General features: G+C 50.7%; 4 protein-coding genes across 4 annotated transcripts; 2 read left to right on the top strand and 2 right to left on the bottom strand.

Moving 5' to 3' along the window:
- Window positions 1–1851: 1851 nt before the first annotated feature.
- ALTATR162_LOCUS145 (uncharacterized protein) lies at window positions 1852–4373 on the top strand (the record flags this gene model as incomplete). Its single annotated transcript, XM_043307738.1, has 3 exons — window positions 1852–2164; window positions 2214–2672; window positions 2719–4373. 3 exons carry the CDS (start codon window positions 1852–1854, stop codon window positions 4371–4373), a joined length of 2427 nt encoding a protein of 808 aa, XP_043163673.1.
- A 4075-nt stretch (window positions 4374–8448) lies between these two features.
- On the top strand, window positions 8449–9838 carry ALTATR162_LOCUS144 (uncharacterized protein; the record flags this gene model as incomplete). The annotated part of the gene is made up of 2 exons (XM_043307737.1): window positions 8449–8548; window positions 8607–9838. The coding sequence occupies 2 exons, from the start codon at window positions 8449–8451 to the stop codon at window positions 9836–9838; spliced, it is 1332 nt and encodes a 443-aa protein (XP_043163672.1).
- Window positions 9839–13004: 3166 nt separating this feature from the next.
- On the bottom strand, window positions 13005–13688 carry ALTATR162_LOCUS143 (uncharacterized protein; the record flags this gene model as incomplete). The annotated part of the gene is made up of 1 exon (XM_043307736.1): window positions 13005–13688. One exon carries the CDS (start codon window positions 13686–13688, stop codon window positions 13005–13007), a length of 684 nt encoding a protein of 227 aa, XP_043163671.1.
- A 3633-nt stretch (window positions 13689–17321) lies between these two features.
- On the bottom strand, window positions 17322–20211 carry ALTATR162_LOCUS142 (uncharacterized protein; the record flags this gene model as incomplete). Its single annotated transcript, XM_043307735.1, has 4 exons — window positions 17322–17855; window positions 17922–18049; window positions 18109–18670; window positions 19918–20211. 4 exons carry the CDS (start codon window positions 20209–20211, stop codon window positions 17322–17324), a joined length of 1518 nt encoding a protein of 505 aa, XP_043163670.1.
- Window positions 20212–24319: the final 4108 nt, after the last annotated feature.

The raw sequence follows: 24319 nt of genomic DNA, 5'->3' as shown, positions 1-24319 counted from the left end.
ACTTTGGTGTACTGGGATCGTTTCCTAAGGTGATGGTCTGCGAATTGCAAGGCTTATGCATGCGACTCGCTAGCTCGCTTATTGCGTATATCAATCCTGCCTGAAAATGGTATTTGAACGTGCGTAGACTATGCAAAAGCGCAGTTGGAAAATGGGTCAAATTAAGGTATCGCGTAGACTCTTACGCTGCGGAGACGCCGCATTCAGTGGTTCAGGTCATGGGTATATGGGTCACATCGGACTAAACCTGCGACGAGACGAGAGATCTCGACAACGCCTTGCCCGGCAGTGGCACAAGCTTGTCCGCACATCAGGATTCTGGCCCGTGAAAGTCGCATAGCCGCGGGGAGCGCTGATTGAGCGCACGAAGGTTACAGTGGTTTGCTGTCTGCTCGCTGCCTTTCAAAGACACAGGATCCATTCTCTACGACGGCATCGCTGTCGTTCGCGGCAAAAGAGCGACGCCGGCTGGTGACTCGATTAAAGTTAGCCTGAGGAAGCTGTCAGTGTGTCGTCAGGGATGTATGAGGTCAACAGGACTCAAACGACAAGTTGGCTCAAGATTCATACCACCTTCCGCACTGAGATGCCACTAGACCTTATCAGCATTAGACTTGGGCCGACATGTCACCACATGTAAATTGCTATGGTGAAACAGACAGAAGCCTTCATTAGCTACGCGGCAGCTTGGAATTGCAGGATAATCTCTTTTCGTTCAATTAAACAACCCCACCCTCCCTTCAGCGGATCCCTGAACGTTTCTCTATACAAGTTCGGAGCAGCTAACGTTACGTAATCTGACACCAAACAAGAACAGTGCTTGTGAGGAATCCTTCCTCCACTGCCTTACTCTACGGGACACCTCCATGCTGAATTCCCAAACATAAGTCCCAATGCATGTTGGCCAGCGATGCCATGGCCTGATTAGCGTCTTGGCTGGCGGAAGTTTGGGGTTCCGGCCCGCACCCGCTGGCTCAACGTACGGGTCAACGCTCGCAAAAGCCTCGTGCGATGATCCGCACCCTTGCAGCAATGATCATACTGACACTTGTTACTGCGGACATTGCAACCTAGTCAGGCATGCCGTCTTGTTACTTTGTGATCAGGCATGCATGCTATCACAAGTGGCGTGCCGACAAGTTCGTATGCAGACCTATCATATTTCCTAAGCAGATCTGGGTGGGTGAGTATGTAGAGGAAATGTGTTGGGTGTGGTGCATCATTTCTTTACCTGCATTAGGTCAATACTGGCATTCACTAGCGAGTCACATCGTTGTGCTAGTCTTCTGTCTAGCTTCGCTAAGTGGCTGTTACCGATACGCTAATAGCTTCAGAAACGATTAAATATTGTGTTGGTGCAACAACCCAACATGGCACAACACACTCCCCTGTAGGCACCAATATAGAATAAAGTGCACTTCCCTGAGAAGGAGATTGTTCATCTCGCTGGGAAGGCTTAGGTAGTGGAAGCTCGCATGACCGTGGCAACCCAAGCAACCATACCTCTTCGATGAAAGCCCTGCACACGGATGAGTGTTCGATCCCAGGTTCCCGCTTCATACCTGTCCAATCACTGGTAGATCCAGGCCATCCTGGTATCCGGCGCTCACCGTGAAGTGGCCAGCTGCTCTGTGCCAACGATGCTGGGCGCATGGGATGGTGCTCATTTCCAGCACCGCTTCTGAAGCTGGAGCAAAACACACTCTGCACCATGGCCGCACGTCTTGCCTCTCAGGGTGTATAAGAGTAACTCTGGTTCGGTGCTTTCTGGATGCATCCTCGTCAACCCTTCTTGATACTCTACGCCAAACCTGACGGCGCTGCCCATTCCTAACGAGACAGAGTTTCAATATGCGTTCTCTAACCCTCCTCCTCTTGGTCACCGGAGCCCAGGCTCTTGTTGATCTTCCCCAAGTAAGCCAGTTCGTAGCTTCTGCCCTGGCTGCTGGCGATTTCACCAACTACACTGCAACGGCAACAAAGACTGCCAACTCTGCTCCCAAAGCTACTATGGTGGATGAGTTCGCTTCCGTAGCTGGCGAGGTTGAGGCTGCCGACGTGGGTTACTGGATGGCCGACATTGCGAAACAAGGAAGAGCCGCATTCAATCCTAATCCAGACGGATACAAGGTTTGGCGAAACGTCAAAGACTATGGTGCCAAGGGTGTGTATTTCCAACCATTCTGATCCAAGCATGTACTAAAGTGTGCAAGGCGACGGTGTAACGGACGACACTGCTGCGATCAACCGCGCGATGAGCGATCAAGGCCGGTGTGGCCCTGGTTTCTGCGATTCTTCCACCACTACCCCCGCCGTGGTCTACTTTCCGGGTGGCACCTATGTCGTGTCCAACTCTATCATTCAGTATTACAACACTATGATGATCGGAAACCCCAATTCGCTTCCGATCCTCAAAGCCACTCCTAACTTTGTTGGTCTCGGTGTGATTGATGCCAATCAGTACCAGAGTGATGGTAGTCAAGGTTGGGTCTCGACCAACGTATTCTTCAGACAGATCCGTAACTTCGTCATCGATTTGACTCCGGTTGCTCCTGGCACTGTTGCCACCGGTATTCATTGGGCTGTTTCTCAAGCGACAAGTCTTCAGAACATCCAGATCAGGATGCAAGTCTCTTCCGCCTCGCAGCAACAGGGCATCTTTATCGAGAATGGTGAGTTCCCTCTGCCTGGACTTACGCACATGCTGACACGCATAAGGCTCTGGTGGGTTTATGAACGACCTCACTATTACGGGGGGTCTCTATGGCTTGAACGTTGGTAATCAGCAGTTCACCGTCCGCAACGTCCGCATTTCTGGTGCTGTCACCGCCATTTCGCAGATCTGGAACTGGGGATTTACGTACCAAGCCATGACCATCACAGACTGCGGAACTGCATTCTCCTTGAACAACGGTGGCCCTGCCGCACAGACAGTCGGCTCCGTCAACATTATCGATAGCACCATTACCAATGTCCCCACCTTTATCAACACTGCCTGGACTACTGGTTCTAGCCCCGCCGCCGCTGGCAGCTTGAACATTGAAAATGTAGTCATCCAGAACGTCGATGTGGCCGTTAGAGGCCCGAATGGAGCATACCTGGCCGGCGGCAGTACTACAATTACTGGCTGGGCGCAAGGTAATCGCTACACGCCCAACGGTCCCCAGAGAGTTCAGGGATCATTCACACCTGCCCAACGCCCTAGCAGCCTCCTCGGCAACGGAAACAATTACTACTACAAATCGAAGCCATACTATCAGAACAGCCCAGTATCCGACTTTATCAGCATCCGTTCTGCGGGAGCTCGAGGGGACGGCTCTACCGATGACAGCAACGCCATCCAGAATGCTCTCAACAGTGCTGTATCCTCCAACAAGATCGTGTACTTTGACCAAGGCACCTACAAGGTCACCAAGACCATCAACCTCCCCCCAGGGTCCCGCGTCGTCGGCGAGTCCTTTCCTGTCATCATGGCTGCCGGCAGAGCGTTCGGTGATGTTAACAACCCCGTACCTGTCATTAAAGTCGGCAATGCCGGGCAATCTGGCAGCGTTGAGTGGTCGGACATGATCATTGCCACCCAGGGCACCACACCTGGCGCTACTCTCATCCAATGGAACCTTAACGCGGCTCGAGGAAGCGGGATGTGGGATGTCCACACCCGCATTGGTGGTTTCGCGGGATCCAACCAGTCTCTCGCTAATTGTCCGAAGTTTGGTAGCATCAACAAAGCTTGCATGACAGCATACATGTCGATGCACATCACACCATCGGGCACTGGCGCTTACATCGAGAACAGTTGGTTATGGACTGCCGACCACGATCTGGATGATTGCTGCTCCACCCAGATTACCATCTACACTGGGCGTGGCCTTCTAATTGAAGCAAGCAACATATGGCTTATTGGTTCTGGAAGTGAGCATCACGCGATCTACCAGTACAACTTTGTCAATGTCAAGAACCTGTTTGCAACCTTCCTCCAAACTGAAACTCCTTACTGGATGCCGGCTCCGGACGTCCGAGGTCAACCTTTCCCATTCAACAATAACCTTGACCCCAATTATGACAGCTGCCTTCCTGGAAACTGCAGCACCGTGGCCCTTCGCGTCCGCGACTCTCAGAATCTTTTCATCTATGGCGCTGGCTTCTACTCATTCTTCAACAATTACATCACTAAGTGCAGTGACAATCCTGGCAACTCCGATTGCCAGTCAGAGATTGTTCGCCTTGAGGGCAGCACGAACAACTTGAAAATCTATGCTCTGAGCACAATTGGCGTGCAGAACATGATTACAAGGAATGGCCAGAGCATTGCCAGGTACATCGATAACGAGAACGTGTACCCAGAGACTATTGGATACTTTTCTGTTTAGGTACGAGCGGAATGAATGACATTTAAAAAAGATGTCAGATGACGGCGGAAGATGGAGTTTTCGTGCCTGTCAGCTATCGATCCCACCTTGAGATTTTTTTTCCATCACAGCTTATGTAACAGGAATGTAAATATTCACTCACTTCGATAGACCCTATCAATCCACCAACTACTTCCTTATACTGTCAATACTTTTAGGTCATAGGGAGAAACTTCCTACTGGAATCAAGCTCTTTCGGCCTCTAGACAACTATCTGGTTTAGTTAGGCGATAATTGGCGGCAGGGTCAACGAATTCGAGGTTAATCGTGCTCCAGAGAATCGCTTATATCTAAGCCACACAGTACAACGTATGGATCGAATGACAGCCAAGGGCACCAGAACATTCGCTATAGTTCAATCCACAAGTTTAAGTGAAAACGGCATGGTGGAAAACTTTCCGACTTTTCCCGAAGCCAGATAAAAAAATCCAGTAGAGCGTGAGTGCAAGCCATCTTCGCGATTTGATACTTTGATAACGTATGTGGCAATCGAGCGGCGCAACCCACCAAGTTTGCGCACCTCTCTCATCTCAACGTACAATGGCTCCACGTAACGTTACTCAATTATCATCAAATGAAGCAGATATCTAGCTTGGTATTTCCTCTATTAACGTTGGACAGATCCAACGCAATCGCCCTGCTGCTACAATCTACAACCTAGCCGAAACAACGCTCCGCCACCGACGCGCTCGTGTACCTGCCCAACGCGATTGCCAGCCCAGCTCGAAGAAGCTTACCCAGCTAGATGAGGAGGTGATTGTCGGCCATATACTTGACTTAGATCAACGTGGCTTTGCGCCCACGTACGCAGTTGTACGTGATATAGCTGATAAGCTGCTGGCTGCGCGCGGCGCTGGCCAGGTTGGGCAGAAGTGGCCAGCCAACTTTGTCAAGCGTACAGACAGTCTCACGACAGGTTTTAATCGAGCGTAAGATAGACCGAGAGCTCTATGTGAGGATCCAGTGTTAATCCAAAGCTGGTTCGAGCTTGTAGAGCAAACGAAGGCCAAGTACGGAATCTGCGACGAGGACGTCTATAACTTTGACGAGGCTGGCTTCATGATGGGCAAGATCACGACTCAGCTCGTCGTGACAGGGTCAGAGAGGAGAGGCAGGCCAAAAGCTGTTCAGCCTGGCAATCGTGAGTGGGTGACGTTGATCGCTGCGATTAACGCTGCTGGCTGGCCAGTCCCACCATTCCTCATCTTCACTGGCCAGTATCACCTGTCTGCCTGGTACGAGGAGGATATCCCACGCGACTGGGCGATCGCAGTTAGAGACAACGGCTAGACAACCAACGAGATAGGAGCTGAGTGGCTAAAGCACTTCATTGAGCATACAGAGGGCAAGGTAGTTGGAGCACGTCGGCTGCTTATCCTTGATGGCCACGAGAGCCACCAGTCGCTTAAATTTCAAGAGCTCTGCAAGGAGAACAATATCTACACGCTCTGTATGCCACATCACTCATCTCACCTGCTATGGCCTCTTGACGTTGGCTGCTTCTCGCCTTTGAAGCGCGCATACAGCCGCGAGATTGAGGCTCTGATCCGCCACCACATCAACTACATCACGAAGCTCGAGTTTCTGCCAGCGTTTAAGGCAGCCTTCGATCAATCGTTCACGTCAGCCAATATCTGCTCAGCTTTTCGAGGCGCAGGCCTTGTTCCTCTCCAGCCAGACGTTGTCCTATCAAAGCTCGACGTGCAGCTGCGTACGCCTACTCCAGCTGCTCTACTAGAGGCTCTCTGGGAGCAACGTACGTGAGCTTGAGGCTCAATCAACGTCGATACGTGATCGCGTGCGACGGCACAAGAGCTCATCACCAGCTTCGATCATTGAGGCGATTAACCAGCTCAAGAAGGGCGCTGAGGTGATGATGCTCTCAGCTGAGCTGATGCGCGATCGGATCACCAGCCTTGAGAGAGCCAACGAAGCAGCGTCAGCGCGTAAGCAGCGCAAGAAAAAGCGACTCCAGAAGCGTGGAGTCTTGACAAAGGGGTCTGGAGAGGATACACTCGCTCAGCGAGAGGCTGACCAGCAGATTGCTCGTGAAGAGCGTCAAGAAGGAGAGCAATTAGGCCTTAGCTGCCGGGCTGTAGCGCGCTGCAGCAGGTGCAAAGAGACTGAGCATAACTTACGTACATGTAAGAAGGATACCTAAGATTGTACTTAATCCACTCTATAAACATCTATATATTATATTATCGCGTTGTTGAGATGCGGCGACAGTGCCGCCTGCTGCGAAAGCTGAGACGTAGTCCGCAAAACGGAGACCCAGAGGGCTGTCCTGCATGCAGAGCGCATGAAGCCGAGACGCGGGATGGCGCCCGCTTCGCCGACGCAGAATCCACTCTGCCATCCTGTGCCGGTGGTGAGTTTGACCTTCTCGTGAAAGATCAACTGGCTGATGAACGCCTTTGCTTGCGCATACGCCTGAACCCAGTCGCCGGCACCGTCGCTCCAGTTGTTCTGAAGTCAGTATCGGGGCACAGGTTGCTTGCAACATAGGACGAAAGGCGATTTGGAGGCGGCTACGAAACTTCAAATAAGTCGCGTCTTCCCCATATAGATATGAAGAGTAGTGATGGTAGTCCTTCCCCACGAAATGTCAAACTTCGGCATCCAAGGCTAAGGGCTCTGCAGAACATGGAGATTGTACGTACGGACTTGGATAGAATGGCGGCCTTGTAGCAAAATCCAAGGGACTGCTAACTGTGTTGTTTGCGCCTGGGGTTGTGGTGTTAGGATACTTGTTTATGGTCAACTTGACCTCGTAAACAAGGCTGGGAGCCTGAATTGTACTGCGCGAAGGAATGGAAAGAGCGCAACAACGAAATGCGCCAGATCCGGCAGCACCTCTGCAGCTTGGTATATAAACATCTCGTAGCAATAGTGGTGTTGTAATGTGCAGCTAAAGAATGTCTGGACATACCTGCGGCGTCTGTGCCTGCGCGAGGCCGACCACCAAAAATGCTTGTACAAACCACAGCATGACGTCGGCAGGCCCGGTTGGGGAACGAGGGTTTGAGAGAGGTACAAGTACACAACAATATTAACGCTACTGAGTGTAGGATGCAGGAGGACTTCAATGCGCTCGCACACCACAATGGTCAGCGCAAGGGCAGCATAGCCAGCTTCATTTCTTTGTGGACGGCGGCCAGTGGCCAGGGCATAGCTTCCCCAGCTACCCGTCCGTTAGCACCACGCACCGTCACATCGCCAAGCTGCATGTGCGGTAAGCCATGCGGCTCGTGCGATCATTAACCACTATAGAAACCTTGCCTAGGATTAGTTTCGTTTCTGTGAGCCATCCATTGGTAAATTTTCCTGAATCGGTGGCTAAGTGATTCGCGGGAAGGACATAGTTGAAGCGAGAAATTTAACCTTGTGCTGTGCCTTGAGAAGCTTCCATTGCTTCCACGGCAGTGTACGGCAGGATAAGGTAATCTATTAGCTGTTAAGCCTCTAGTGGCGGGACCTTGCACGTCTTTAAGTGCTTCAAGGATAATGGTTCTTCGCCGCTCTCATCGTTAATTCAAGCGGACTGACACCTAGCTAACTAAGCATACCGGCACAACGCACGTTGCTATGCGTATGAGATCATCCGTCACGATTCAGGTACGCGTATTGATTCTCTCCGCTCTGACTTCCATACCACTCTCACCTGCATCTTCAGCCGCACTGACCCCATCATGCAGGCAAACCAGTCAGGGATGGAGCTCCGACATTAGCGCGTCTCCGCATTCCTTCGTTCGGCCCCCGGATCTTCTGACCCTTCCGACACCGAGGCTCGTACAAAAGCATTATGCACGCAACATGACCCGCTACTATGGACCAGCCTTCAAAAAAAAGAGTCTCCAAAGCATGCAACGCGTGCAAAAGAAGGAAAGTGCGTTGCAACGGGCAGACGCGCTGCCAGCAATGTGCGCATCTGGGTCTCCGGTGCATCTACTCGCCGTCTAGCAAGCAAAGGTCACAGGGCAAGAGAGGTCACATCATTGCGGAATTCAGGAAGCAAACGTCCAACCCGCCAACGATGTCACCACCGATATTACCTGCCCGTCCAGGACAAGTCGGCTTTCAGGCGTCGTATAGTCCTATTTCACCGACGGTTGAACGCACCGGAGCCGAATCTAGTATGTCTCTTTGAAGATTCCAGCTAAAACGTGGAATGCTGCGGCTAACCCAGGGCAGCATCTCCCGTACCTTCATTCACGTCGCAGTACAGCAAGACATTCTTTCTCGACCTCATACCAGATTACGTCGATAGAGTTTACCCTGCCCATCCGGTCATTACCCAATATGAGCTCAGAAAGTACATCGAGATTATGGACACCAACCAAGATGTTCGCTCATTTGTGTACACTTTTGGCGGTTGCACACTCAATCTCACACGCTATGGCGATCGCAGAACAGACGAAGTCGTTCAGACCATTGAGAGCCTCATGGACTATTCGATGGAAAACATGAGACCGGCTCACACACATTTCCACTTCTCAGTGATGCGGGCCGTGCAGTCCATGTTCATACACAACTACCTAATCAGTCTGCAAGGCAGCGACGCCGCGTTCTACTACATGAGGGATGCGATTTCGATCATCCAACTCCTAAGAATAGACAACCCGGAAAATGCGGCTCAGATATCGCCTCCAGAGCGGTCTCGAAGACAGCGGCTATACTGGCAAGCATACATACACGAGCGTTTTCTAGCCATCTTGCACTATCGTCAAGCCATTCTACCCCCGCTCTACACCTTACCTGAAGACGATCCTACGCTTTCGATACAAGTTCACGAAGGCTTTAACCAAACCATCAAACTCTTTCGGCTGTTGGATAGGGAGTTTCTCAACAGCTGGCTTGATTCGCAAGGAGGCAGCGTCACCAGCACCTGGGTCGAGGCCAAATCGCGCGAGCTCGACGGTGACCCGGAAGCCGATGCCCGGGAACTGTCCATGCTGTCCATGATGCAACGTGCCGATCTATCGATAACACGCGAATGGCTGCGCACGTTGGTCTGGCGTTTAGCCATGAGTCGAACACTACTGTCTTCTCGCTCATCGGAAGAATGCCTGTCGCTTCTTTTCCCTGTACGTTTATCACAGACGCTCCGGCAACAGGTATCCAGCATGTCACGCCAAGACATCGAAGTCCACGGCACCAGCATCACTCAAAAGCTCTTCGAGATTACAGACACCATTGCCGACGTACTGATCCACGTATCTGCAGCAACACTCGATGAAACAGCCCTACGAATCGACGACTTCCTCTTCATCCTCGACTTTGTCCTGCGAATCCCACATCTGGATCAGACGCGTCGCGGCATCTTGCTAGAGAAACTAGAGCGCCTCCAGACCATGTTTCCTGAGGCACTCAGCAATGCTAGCTCGCCCAGTTTGCCACTCGATCTGCACAGCCCGACGGCGTGAATGACCCTTGGTACCAGGTCACACTATCGAAGATGGCTGCGGGCCTTGAGGCCATGGCGGACCATACATGACCACCTTAACGTGGTTCTAAACCTGGTTTATATCTAACCGCGGTTTGATGGTGTTGAGTTTAAACCAGGTTAGTCCATTAGCTTAATGTGGTTCAACCGCAAAACGCATTAATGGCTTGGCAGGTACTACATGTTGGATGCAGAGATACAGCTCTTGATGCCGACAGGCAACAACGAACCGGGAAACGCCCCTTTATCGTATTACAGGCAGGCTATCATTCTACAGGCAGTAGTCACTACCGATTAGTTATCAATTCTGTAGATTTGATGTATTTAACGGCTATCAGTGTCAGCCATTCTAGGCCATTCTAGAATAGTCTGTTTAGAAATCACTGTGTATATAAAGCCCTACATTCAGATAGCTAGCAACTCAACCAACATCTACTTCTTCTCCTCACCTCTAGCTAAGAACTATCGAGATGATCGAGTGTATCGGCAACTGGATACGACAGAGGCACATTAAGCCCGTTCGGGACAGTGGAGTGGGTCTACCGATCGATCCAGAGCTTCAGGAAACTCTCCTTGGTGTTGTGGATGAGGGAGCGGGTGGAATAGATTGGTATTAAAGCAAGTAACCACGCCAACACGTTCAAATTAATGCTTATGTACTTAACGCGGTTTTTTAACGCGGTTTTTAACGCGGTTCAACACCATAATTAACGTGGTATGGTTTTGACGATACTAATATGGTATGGTCTAGAGCGATTCTTAATGTGGTTCAACCACGATAGTCATGTATGTGGCGGACAGGTTGGGGCAAACGCAACATGAGGAGGCGCCGAGACCGGAGGCGCGGAGTGGGCAGTTGGCTACTTGGAACAACATCCCGCGCCGTTTGTCGATGTAGGTCGCTACTCTCGGTAACCCATAGCTTGGAAAAATAGAAACGCAGTAAAGTCAGGTTCAACACATTACTTCAGGCTTTTCTGACTGCAAGCGGCGATAACGTTCGTGACCCTAGTCAATGCGTAAGCAACTCGTTGAAGGAGGCATGGCCTCCCACTTTACTCCAAGGTATCTACGCAATTCAGTAAATCCTCCCCTCAAAAGCCGCCAACTCCCTTTCGACACACCCGTCCACACTACTAACCAGGAACCCCATCTTCTACCCCTTCACCATTTCTGGAAAATCCAACCCCTTCCTCTTATCCGTAAAATTGCGAACGCACACGGCCTTCTCCCCCTTGCCACATCTTGCTAAAGACGAAGAAATCCTGATTCTCAACGTCCAAGTCATTGTACTGCCCGTGCACAAGGAGATCATTGTGCTGTTTGCGGACTTGCATATGGCTTGGCGGGTCTCCACGATGTCCCAGTTGGTGTCGGGCTGCTCGGAGCAGCGAAGGTGGAGGCAGTATTCTTGGGTATGCTCATCCCATTCCCATACGCTGCCTGTGAAGTTGGAGACTCAATTATTTGGGGCTTTGCGCTCGCCATTAAAGAAATAGGATTGCTGAAGCCTAGAAAGCGTTCGAATGACAAGAAGATGGCTGATAAACATGGTGCTGAGCGTTCTACACTGTTGCAGAGGCACCAGGCTGTTACAACGTCCCCCGCAACAGTAGGACCCAACCATCACAAGCTAAACCCATAACAGAAGCGGGAGCTTGTACGATATATAGAATTACTTACAAAGCGAGGCGTACCTCCTACAAGGTGTATGATGCAAAATTCAGCAGCAGCTATAGCTTAAACATCAGTCTCCGAGAGCTGGGTTACCCGCTTTCTCAAGCGCAACAAGATCAGTCTCATATCACAATGGGCCACTGCTATGGACAGCAACCGCCACAAGGCTGATCCAGAAGCAAAGTACATGCTCTACTTCGACCTTCTACAGCAGAAGATCAACGAGTATGGCATTGAACCTTGTCACATATACAATGTGGATGAGAAGGGCTTCATGGTCGATGTGCTGTCAAAGATGAAGAGGATCTTCAGCCGACAGTTGTGGAAGACTAAGGCAGTGAGAGCAGCTATTCAGGATGGCAATCATGATTGGATTACCCTCATAGTTGCTGTGTGGGCTGATGGATCATACCTGCCGCCAAGCCTCATCTATGAGACTGTCCCCGGTAGTATACAATCAAGCTGGATTAATGCAATTAACCCCGAAGAGCATCCAGTATCCACAGTCTGGTATTGGCTGACATCAAGTACCTACTTGCGTTACGCAAGACCGATATCGTTCCTCGTCCAGTCAATGAGGCGGATTGACATATCAAGGCAGACTCTAGGTAAGATCAGAAACCGTAAAGCGGCCATCTGCTTCGCGAACTGGGGTAACCGTAAGCTTGTGGAGATAGGTAATGTCGCAGGCCAAGCGCTTTCGGGAACATGAACCTTATTACTAATAACGCCGTGCGATGACCTCCATATAAGCTGAGCTAGGATGCTACAAACAATAAAACACATACACTCTCTTCTAACTTTTCTGTCTACAATACCCGCACCCAACCGTGTGACAGGTAACCATCACCAGGTATTGAGAGGCTCGCAATGATACGAAGACGGCAATAGGCGTTCAACTACGACATTTGAGGAATCTCTCCACAGTCAGCCTCGAGGTGGGTAACTTCGAGAGAGGGCCACTCCTCCCAGGAAAGTGTAAATAGTCACTCTCAAACACGATTGAGTAGCTCCACGTTCTGATAGAACTAACTAGATCAGAATCAGCGCTAAATGCGTTGTTTGAACCAAAAGATAACGTTGACAAAGTATAAATAACCTTGGCAAGGTGGACAATTCCATGGAAATCCATGGATGAGATGAAATTGGATGGAATCCACGTATGAAGCCAACTTTCATCCATACTGATCACTGACTAGCGTTGTGGCACCGAATTTTGCTAGTCAACCACATCGATAAACCCAAAGTTCTCCCACGTAGAATGTAAGCATGGGGTGGCACTAGTATTGGGTCTCATGTATGAGTGTATTGTTCTGTGTATGGACAAGTGTGTGATCTGAGCTCTTAAGTAGTCAGACGCATTAGTCATGCCTGCTGAGCAGTCATGTGATGTGGTCCTAGGCTTACATAGAACCTGATGCGACCAACGACCTCGACGAATCGAGCGTCTTTTGCTAGCCACTACACTACTAAGTTCTCCTAGCAGCCCGCTTGTATGCGTCCTCAAACCAGTTGCTGAACTCCACGAGCAGATGCTGACGATGGCAGTCAATAAGATCGTCGTCGCACGCAGCCGGAAAATAGATCGCCAGATCTGCATCGAACCCTTTTCCATCTTCATGGTCCTTGAACTGATGGTACACCTCGCCGATCTGGATCCCTCCTTCCATAATCAACCTGCCAGTCATTTTTGTAGGATAATTTGGGTCGTTGGTGACAAACCCTGCAGCATTTCCATCATCAACCATCGTAAACTGCGACACCTTGTCTCCCACCGTTTCCAGCACATATATTTCCCGGGGTCCTGGCTTGCCTTGAACGACCCGGTGCTCTGGATGAGCAGCAATCTTCTCCTCGGTAACCATGTAGCCGTTCGGAATGAAGCAGGTAAAGAAGTCTTTGGTAGTGAGTCCTCGTTTGGAGACTGCGACGCGGGATGGGCGAAACTTCCCATCCGATTCAGCAGACATCTTTTTCCAATATTCATCGGCAGCGGCGATTTCTTCTTGGGGAAGGTCTTTCAGCGCTTGAGTGCCTAAACGACGTCTCACTAACATCAACGCTTGTCGTGCGAAGACCGCTTCGAAGTCTCTGCGTTCGCTCGATGCATAGGCTCCACTTTCGACGTCGATCGCGAAAGGGACTGCAGCCATAGTTATGATGGATGCATTATTAAGGTAACATGTAGAAAAGGGGCAACTTTAACCCGGCCTAGCCACCAGTTCACTAGGCATCAAAGTAATTAATAACGCAGAATTCGAAAGTGGCACCCAATTGGGTAGTTGAACGAACTTTAGGCCGCGGACGTCTCGGTCCACGGACCTTTCGGCCGCCGACTATCCGCTTTTTGACACTGTTCACCCCTGGACGCCACCATTTCTTGTCCTCTAGGAGAATCAGTGACTTGACAGTAGTATGATTATCTCATCCTCGTAGTTTTTCCCTCTGCAGGTAGACACGTGCCATTGCCACCTCGCTCTTCGGCCTCATGAGCAGGTTGCCGATCCTCCGACCTGCCAAGGGTCTGGAGCTTGCGTGGTATCTCAGTCGGTCTCTACGGCACCACCGTGGTCAAGCGAAGGGAGTCACATCGTGTGTTCGTGCGAAGAGCGGGACTGGTATCATACTACAGCCGCTTCCTTGCGTCCCTGTAGCCACAATAGAATCGAAATGCAGGGCTACACTGGGAGATCTAGTGCGACCGTGCCCTACATAACCTCTGGACACCACTGACGTTAACACGCACTCAGTCTTCTATTAGCAAGAGCCACATTACAGGAATAGAATCACATAACCTCCCTAAATAGACCGCAATCTAGCAACACAAGGCGGAAGACCTACCTCCAAAGTACGTATCCGCCAACCTTGTGCGCAGTCTTCCCTGACCTTAGATAGATGACCCAAGGTCCACCATACATATCCCAGGCATGGTCCCTCGGGGGCGCGTCAGAAAAACATATCGACGTACCCATAACGTCCGTCTTTCTCGCTCTATTCATTGGCGGTGCCGCCATACACATGACGATATTCCAGTTGAATAGACGACGAGGACACAAGTTTCTGTTCTCCGCTTTCCTGTTTGGTAAATTTCCCCATGTTGCGAATTGGAGCAGGACTACCTATTTAAAGAGGGAGATACACTGATACATGGACGACAGGCTTCTGTATGGCCCGAACAGTAACTTGCATCCTGCGAATAGCTTCAGTCTCGCTACCAGCTGACATCCAACTCGCCATCGCCGCTCAGATCTTCGTCGCAGCTGGTGTTCTTATAATCTTCATCGTCAACCTGCTCTGGACACAGCGAGTAGTGCGCTCGCTACATCCAAACTTCGGTTGGCACCGTATTCCATCCATCGTTTTAATCCTCCTATACATTCTCATTGCTCTCACCCTCGCCATCGTCATCATCGCTACCGTTCAATCGGTCTACACCCTTCGCCCAAGAACTCGAACAATCGACCGCGATCTCCAGCTCTACAGCGCCACTTTTCTAACTATCGTCTCCTTCCTACCCATCCCAATCCTAGCCATCACATTCGCCGTCCCCCGAGAGCAACCACAGGATACGTTTGGCCACGGCCAGCTTCGCACCAAAGTCGCCGTCCTCTTAACCGGCACTACGCTCATCTGCTTTGGCGCCTCATACCGCTGCGGCACTTCCTGGCTCCACTCCGTCCTTCGAGCCCAACCTCTTCCAATGTATTTCCATAAAGCGGCGTTCTACATAGTGAACTTCGGTGTCGAGATTCTAACGGTGTATATCTATGGTATCATGCGCGTGGACCGAAGATTCCATATACCGAATGGAGCGAAAGGACCAGGAAGTTATTCACAAGGACGGGCGAAGCAGGGCTCAGCGCTGGGGACTGATGGCGCGGCCAGACTTACTATCAGTCAGTTCGATCGACAGACTGAAAATCTGAACAGGAAATCCCGACCGGAAACTAGCTTTATTAGGTTTTCAGTCTGTCGATCGAACTGACTGATAGCAAGTCTGGGCGCGGCAAAATTAGAAAAGGGAAGGGAAGACAATGGAAGGGATGATAATGTAAGAGAGGACGGGGATGAAAAGAGAGGACGGGGATGAAAAGAGAGGAAAGGAAGAAAGAGATTCGGAATATATGGCGTGAAAAACAATGTTGACATCGTCCTTAGTCCTCAATTGGTCCAGCGGTTCGGTGGATTACTCATTATCCTTTTGTATGCATGTACATGGCAGCACTGGGCGATATAGTCTGCATACAGATCGTGGTGGAGATGAATAATAGTCAGCACAAGAACTATGAAACTCTAACTACCAAATCATCTAAGTACTATTCTTTGTTTTGCTCCCCAGAGCCGAAATCGGACCTGTTGATGCAAGTGAGCAAAGTCATCGTCGCAGTCGGCCAGGAGCAGAGCGGGAGCGTGTTCGCCCCTAGACTACTGAAAGTGGGCAATCAGGTGCAATCGTTTCGTCATCAACACCCCCAGTACTCTTGTCTAAATCGACCTAATTCTAGTATAAATCGTAATGTGAGTCATCTCGCATAAGATGAACTTCCAGGCAGTAGGAACCCTGATAACGAAAGTCTTGTCAGCTAATGGACTCTGCGCGAAATGTATTTCTCCATTTAATGCCAATTTACCTAATGTCTGCCGTACACGACGGTGCGTAGTAGCTGCCCCGCATTTGTTGTATGCAGATCTCGACATCAGTCGAGTCGCTAAGGAACTCAGTGCGAAGCTAGAATTTTTCGCTCCAATCCTGCCCTTCAAAAGCGGTTGACCCACGGAGGGGTTAAATGCCACTAAAACATATCGAATAGCGAAATTGAGGGGGGAAAGGAGTCTATCTTGTCGGCCTAGTGGAACTGTCGTTAAATCTTAAGATCCTCTTACATAGACCTTACAGCGTCCAGTTAAACCCAAAAGGGTACAAGTATTGACTCTGGATTGTTAGATTGAGGAGGAGGCTTAAGCACAAGGTCTGGAAGATCATGGAATTATCACGCTCGGCCGCGGTCAAAGTGGGGCAGCCTAGAAGCCCTAGATTAGACAAAGGTTGCTTGACCCAGCGATGTAGCTGCTTTTGGCTGATACTTGACGACAAGGCAGCACAGTTGCTAGTATGCCCAGGTTAGGGAGCGAGGTTGGAGAATTATACTCCGACAGTAAAAGTGTTCTGATATCGCTTTTGGTCGCAGATGTTCACATTCATCTTTCCACGTCAATGCTTACGTTCTCAACCTTGCGGTAGCGCCATAATATCTGAGAACTAACTGCTTGGCCGATCAGCCGACCAATATAACAGACTTACTGAATCTTCTGTAAGATATAACTGAGATCTTTTTGTACGCCAAGGACTTTGGCCTCTGATCTCGTATCTGGCGAAGTTATGGTTGAGATGCGGGATGAAGTCAAAGTACCATAGTCATACTGTTCGAGCTAATGTAAGTTGGGTCAGAAGCCCCTTTGCGCAAAGAAAAACCAGTCGTGCTAGCCTTCAACGTTCTTTAGTGGGTGACTATTCGCTATTTCCCCCCTCAGCTTGTGGAGAAATAGAAATTGTCAAGGGCTAAACACCTCTTCTATAGGTGCGTGACATAACCAGGGAATCTGACGTGGAGGGAAGGAAGTTGGTTTTTGCGTAAATGCCACACGAGAAGGAGAAAATGTATAAACCTTGACAAGTTCATTCGTCCTACTTGACAGCTTTGGTATGAGGCAGCGTAACAGCGCAACAATTGCGTGCTCGCCTATCTAGATTCCCCCTTTCAGCCTCACCTAGTTATTTGGAATGGTCATTTAAGTTCGACGACCTGATAGTTAAAGTTACACGCAGAGTCATCCGCAACCACGTCCTTTGAACCGGCCGCTACCTGAACCACAGAATCACCGTTAACCAGCTCGATTCTTTGAGAGCCAAGCCTCATACCTGGAACGGAGCCATAGTTCAAACCTGCAGCAGCACGCTTTTCACTGATCACCTGGCCGGCGCTAATCACGCGAATTACAATGCCAGCACTATCAGGCGCGACGACAACGGCGTAGTTGACAGCGTCGAGAGCGGACTGCCAGTTGTCGGGCTTGCGGCCGCCTGCGCAAGGCGCATTTGTTGGAATGGTGCGGTACCACATGGCTCCAATAGCCTGGGAGCCGGCAGGCGGAGTCATGCCCCCAGAATCTTTGTTAGACTTGTAGGCCGCAATCCATGATGCGATAAGAGGCTGCCAGGCACGGTGCGACCATTCTTCGTTGTTGGAATACGCGAGCATCTCCGGCGTCAGACCTTCAGGCCAATTGTTGCCGATATAGTGACTTTCGCCGGCGTCATTCTAAAGTACTATGTCAGGATGAGGCTGATGATAACAGCTGAAAGATGGGCTAGCGGCGCTACTCACCCACGTCAAGATCTCCACAAAGTCGGGGTTAAGGTTGAGGAGCTGCATCATCTTCTCTGGGAGGTTGGCCTCACCGATCCGGTAGTAATTGGCACCGCAGCAGTCCTTGTATTGCAGAGAAGACAGCGCTATTGAGGTTTGAGCACGGCACAAGGGGAGCTGGGAAGAAGCCCCCGGGGTTACTCACGAGCCATGTAAGTCTTTCCGTTCCTGTGAGCAGCATTCTGCACGGCAATATCAACCGCATCGCTGACATTTGCGGGAGAAGTTCCCGACTCGGGCCAGGCGCTCTCCCACCCGAAGACACCCTCAACGGCCTGATTCCACGCTTCAAACCATGATGGGGGGTTGTTGTAGCCGACCGACCGATCGGCATTCGGAATAAAGTAGATCGAGTTGCCCCAGCTATTTACCTTCCAGTCCCGGAATTGCTCTGGCCCATATTGCCCGACGCTGAACGTACTAACAACAGGATGGTTATAAGGGCCGGCTCTGAGGTAGGCAGGATGGCCCAGAAAGTCGGTCAGAATGCCGTTGTAAGCGTTGATATCCCCGTTCTGATAGAAGTCAAGGCTGAAGAAGAGCTTGAAGTCCGATCTGCTGGCATGGGCAAAAAGTTGCCCGATCGTGCTCCTAGCCCAGTCTGCGTCAGGCTGGCCAACGTTCAACGCGAAGGCCTCAATTCCAAGACTCCTTGCCTGGTCGATGTCCAGTTCGGCGTGACCGCTACCTGGCGTGACAGGTTGAACCTTACTTGTACGTTAGTCTTGAATCACAAAGGTAGAATGGCGATTTGTTCTGACCATGTAGTGACAGTACACAGATTTGGCAGCCGCGAGCTGGCCCAACTAGGCTTGCCCGGCAATTAACGCGACCAAAGTCTTGATCGAGAAGACCATCTTTGGTTTGAGGTGTAGTGGGCTTGCTTGGGACAAAAGGAGAATACTAGATGAGTGACGACGTCGTTGCTGGCAACAGCTGGCAACCACACTTTGATGCGTGTGTGCTGTTGCAGAAGCAGTAGCGTGACCTTGGATACTCGAGAGATGGTGCTTTTCACTCCGCTTTATATCTGCGTTTGCCTCTTTCCATTACCGCCGGTAGTAGGCCTTGTAGAGAATGGATGGAAAGAACCCATGCCCTTCCCCTCTGTAAGTCCGACGACCATCCTCCCCTCTGCCATGATGAAACGTCACAACTCCTGCCAAGGCATGCCTCTATACCGCTTTCTTTCGAAAATTCCCGCTAACACTCGAGCGAACAATCAATTCCCTGCTCGGGTGACAGTCCCCCTTACGCTATTAATCTCCGTTCGCCATGTACAGACCCGCTTGACTCAGAATGCGGGGCCCCTCACTTCGCTTTACCAGGTTAGCAGATTCGAGGTTCCAGAATTAAAGCGAAAATTTTATCCTGTGCTGGGTCCTGCGATTCGTCAACCTCTTAGCATCGACACCAGCACACCACAAGTGCGGGGCAACTTCCTCATCCGTCAAAGACAACAAACATCATGTAACCTAGCAGTGGATCAACAATCTGCACAGTGGCTAGATGCTACTAGTGGTAGCCTTTCTTCATTAGGTTCCCCATAACTGGTGGTCTATTCTATTCAGCATGACCTATGTCACCCTGCAATATAGGCGTCATCGCCCTGGGCAAAGTCTCTCGCGTCCCATTGCCCTCTGTCAGACCCCGCATCCCCATCATCTGGTGTCGTGGGGAGAGCGAGCCAAGACGAAGAGCTGACTGGAAGCTCCATGACCGCCATGCGCTGCCGCGTGCGTGCTAAAAACGAAGAGTTAGGTCCTCCAATTGTAGACAACACCCGTTCTAAGGAATGCAAAATGTCTCTGGGCCCTACAACCATTGCGTTGCTGCACCTTGCTAGGGGTATGCAAGCCAGAGTGTCCAGGAGAGAGTCTGCCGTTCGGAAGACCTTCAATTCCTGCTCCTTGATTAGCGGTGCTTGATCCCAGGTTTGAAAGAGTTTTCATACCATCCCATAACCGTGCAGCTGAATGGAGCTCTCGGATACGGCGTGGAAGAGGCTCAGCATCTCATGCGCAATAGTGATTGGCAACAACAAGGAGAATGCCTGATCTTCTAATCTACAGGACATGGAGAAGCGCCTGATGGTATACTCCCAAAGCAGGATCCGGATCCATTGCCGTGTGACAAAAAGGTCGACTCGTTGAGCCTCGTCAAAAGACTCGGCTTCCGTGCAGAAGTTGAGGTTGGACTGATACAGAGAGAGCTTATGTTTCCCCAATTCTTCAGATTGGAGCGGCATAGTTGGTGACGGGGTGGTCATGAAGTCGTGTTCGAGGTGTATGAAAAGCTTTATCAAGCATACGAATGCTAGAATCGGTCTGCTAGATTCATTGCTCTCCTTCTCTTGAAGGGGCAACTCTTCGATTGCAACAAGTATCGGTGCCAATCCGTTCTCGGCACAGAACGTCCTATATCCATGGTCAACGCATATCAGGCGAGACTCCACCGGCGTATCCCACCTTTCAGAAACAAAGAGCAGCCAGAACACCCGGAGACTTGAAGCTCGCTCTATTGCTTTGAGTGAGCTATAAGTTGAGCTCTGGTCGAGTGCTAGCCCCTGCGCGTACGTAATGCATTCCCTCAGTAGCAGTCCTGCAGTACGCAGCATTTCCGTGTTGGCGTAGTAGATGTGAAGAAAGAACGATGTCAATAGAGAAAACATGGAATACGTCTCCCGATAGTCAAACAGGGTTCGAAAGTGCTTTGCATCCTGTGCAAAGTGGTGGGACGAAACACCGTCAACTGATGCGGTGTGCTCTGGAAGCCGTAGCTGAGCGATCACTGCAGAGCACAAAGCCGCAGCAAGAGCGTGGGTTTCGTAATCATCATCTCGACCCCTTAACCGAGCGATAAGAGCGTCACAGTCAACAACCGGCCAGACAACGTAGAGGCGCCGCCGGAAGACTTCGATGTATCGGCAGTAGCTCTTGAACGGGAGATTTTGGTACTTGTAGGCGATCCCGCACGAGAAGTCTGGTGAGTGCATCCCATTCCCAACATCGCCGCCTGTGTCATCGAGTCCGGCTAATGATTTGTCGTAGTAAGCAGCATTGGTTGTGTTGGCGTTGGCCCACTGGTCCACATGAGATCTTATCGGTTTCCCCCCGAGCCGAATCATTTCTTTCCCTTTGAGTTCGTCGATATCTCGCACAATCTTTCGCGCCGTCGATGGCCGAAGCCCCTTAGGCCCCCTCTTCTTTGGAACACGAAAAAATGTGCAGTTCAGCGCACGCGTGCGACACTCCCTGCAGGGCTGCATGCCATCGCACCTCACCTTTCGGAGAGCGCAGCCATCACAAGGCCATGAGTTTCGCATATTCGGGGAAGTACGAACGTCCATCAAAGCCAACACAGCTTGGCAGGCGTGGGTGACGGATGAGAAGCGTAAATACAACCTTAGCACAGGGTGTGCTTCAGTCCGATATAGCTCCGTTTGGCGGCATGCCTAGCGGCTTCAGTCTCTAAGGTTAATGCGGGGATATCGTGGGACCGAGCTTCAATGGCTAGGTCGCGGATAGGTCAACGGGCGTAACGTGGAGAATCTTTACTGAATTCAGCTTAGCGCGTAATCTCAACGCGCCGCCACCGCAACACCAAAGCATTCTGGCAGCAGAGGAAATGAGGTTGTTGAGGAGGACGGTGAGGCTGATACAAAAGGCCATGAATGTCTTCGTGGAGAGCTAGTAACTTATGGAAGGCGTGTTTCCATCTCTGAAGGTCATGGTGCTGCGGCGTATCATTGAGATGGACGACTTAATTGATTGACAGTAAGTACCAATCCATGCTTCCATTGCATAGGTAGTGGTGGAATGCGATACTGCCGTGCGAGCTCTGGAGATGGCGCGAACCAGTCACTGAACCGATCGATCTCAAACTGCCGGCTGTGTCTGGTATACCTCGGAAGCCCGTTGCAAGCCTCGGCTTCGCCTGCTGAGGCTCGCCCAGGCTAGCGCGCACACTCATCTACTTTGGAACTTATCACTACCTGTAGTACCTTACACTCTAGAGCATTACATCTGTTCTATCCTAAGTCGCTGTCACTATCTTATACCCCGACCCACTCCTATCACTAGCGGTCACAAATTCTTATCGGTGAAGGCACGGCTCCAGTCAAACTCGCAGGTGGCTTCCAAAGAATTCTCATAGATGTAATCGACTTCGTCTTCCCAAGATCCTGCAATTGCTGGCTGTGGTCCTGACTTGCGTCTTATGGAGGATGACCTTCGAGCAGGGTGTTTACAGGTTTGGTTTGATGAGTTCACAACATCCGGCATCTGTGGTATACGTCGTGTAACGGAGGCTCTCTCGTTGCAAGTAACAGATAGCCTCGCAGGGCTTGTTGCTCGCAGGACCGGTTGCGGTGCGGCTTCCAGGCCTACGATCCTTTCCTGATTCTCGATCGTACCCTCGAAGTGGAAGCTGAATGACTGCGTTACGGCGCAAGTGGCAGAATCTAGGGTTGTAAGAGCATGTCCAATATTATTTGCGCAGTCGCGGATCCCAGACAGTTGCTTCGCAGTTGCTACGGAACCCGGCAGGGACACGTGGCATAGAACCGCTGTGCGATTAAAATAGGATGAGCTTGGTGGATCTCTGCCCCGTGAAGGCGTGACGGACACAAGCGACCATTCTCGAGGCGGATCTGCACCGAAATTCGAACAAGAATACAGTCGCGTGTGGATGGCTGGCTGAGAGAAACTCTCTACAGATCTGGTGAAATGAAGGGGTTGTCTGATATTCGCTCTCTGCATGATACAGTCTGGGGTTTGACATTCAAAGTGCGACTCCACATCGAGCGGGAGTGGAATCGAACTAGGAATTGTCTTCAATCTCCCAGTCCCTTCGTTTACCACCTCGTCAGACGAAGAGCCATTTAGACGAAGTTGACTAGTCTTTGTGCCAACTACGTTGCAAGTGATAGCCTGCGAGGTGTATGCCGTTGACAAACCAGCGATGGAGTCCTGCCCTGAGTCTTCTTCTGGAGCGGTAGAGTGATTCTGATCGATATGCGTAAGATGGTGGAAGCCGGAAGGGCTGGAGGTACTGTGTTTAAGGATTTTGACTGCAGGGTCTTATTAGCCACCGATTTTGTAATGTCAAAAGTGGATTACTCACAAGATCTTTGGAAGCTATCCTTCTGTCCTTGGCCTTGCAGTAGAAGTAGGTTCTGCTGCTTGTTGTCATCTACTCTTTGACCGTCGTCTACGTCTCTAACGAACACAACGGATTGGCTTGATCTCTTTCTCCCTCGAAACGGCCGTCTTATCAATCCGAGCAGTTTTATCTGGGTTTGATGTCTGACGGAACGAGGAGCTTGAGGTGAGGCATAAGCAGTGGTTCCATCGTCAGTCATGTTTGGGGGGTTAGAGATATGGACGAGGTTGTAGAAGTTACCTTTTTACTTGTGATCGCAAGTTGAATGTCGTGCTGTATTGGCTCACATGAGCTCTTGGTGGTTAATCAGTCGAACGCATGCTTCCGTGAGACATCCTAGTGACTTTACGTACGTGTGGTATGAGAAGAGTGAGGGGCTTATTGTTTGATTGTGATGGTCACTCTAACGTAGCTTGTTCACAGGCGCCGTACATCCAGCGAAAACACCAGAATAGCTAGTACTCTCGTACGTTAGCGAAATTGCCCGCACTACGGCATCATGTAACATTGCAGGGGAGATAGTCCGGTCAGCTCATTGGGTTCTGCAACGAGTAGCTGTCAAAAGAGTTGCTGTAGGCCCGCTGAAGCCGCTTTTCCCGGAGCTAGTGTTTAACATGTGATATGCACACACCAATACTTGTGCTCACCCCTGACCCCAACCGTGCCCTGAGTTGTTGGCGGGACGTTTGGCTGGCACCGATGGTGCCAGTATGGGTTTGCCGATTTGTCGCGTCTAGGCCCGCCATGGTCTTCCGTGGGCGAGCCGGCGGATCAGGTAGATGTGCATGCCAACCAAACATCATAATTCTGCATCTAGTCTATGTTGGCCTTGCCTAAAAGGATGTACTTTCGAAAATTCTTGTTCGAAAGATCATTATGCGATGTGTTTGTGTTCTGGTGCGCACGCTTGTGCACTACGTCACAATGTGTCCGGCACATCTTCTCGTTGCGTCCTGCGGACTCTGCTGTTCTGTCCCACAATAACACTCCCTGCATTGCTTCGGCTGTCCCGCCTCGTTGTAGACCACGTATTCAGGGGAGAGACCTACAAAGCCATGTTTCATTCTCATCCAGACGTTTCCTCCGTGCGAGCTCATCGGGATAATGTCACCTCTAGCCAATTCTCTTGGCAGATCTTCGCGTCGCTCGCTCGGTCCAGATTATTGACTGATGATACATTGAAGACATTCGAC

The sequence above is a fragment of the Alternaria atra genome, assembly GCF_907166805.1.
Source record: "Alternaria atra isolate CS162 genome assembly, contig: 18, whole genome shotgun sequence".
Classification (NCBI taxonomy): Eukaryota; Fungi; Ascomycota; class Dothideomycetes; order Pleosporales; family Pleosporaceae; genus Alternaria; species Alternaria atra.
This window is presented reverse-complemented; position numbering and strand designations above follow the sequence as displayed.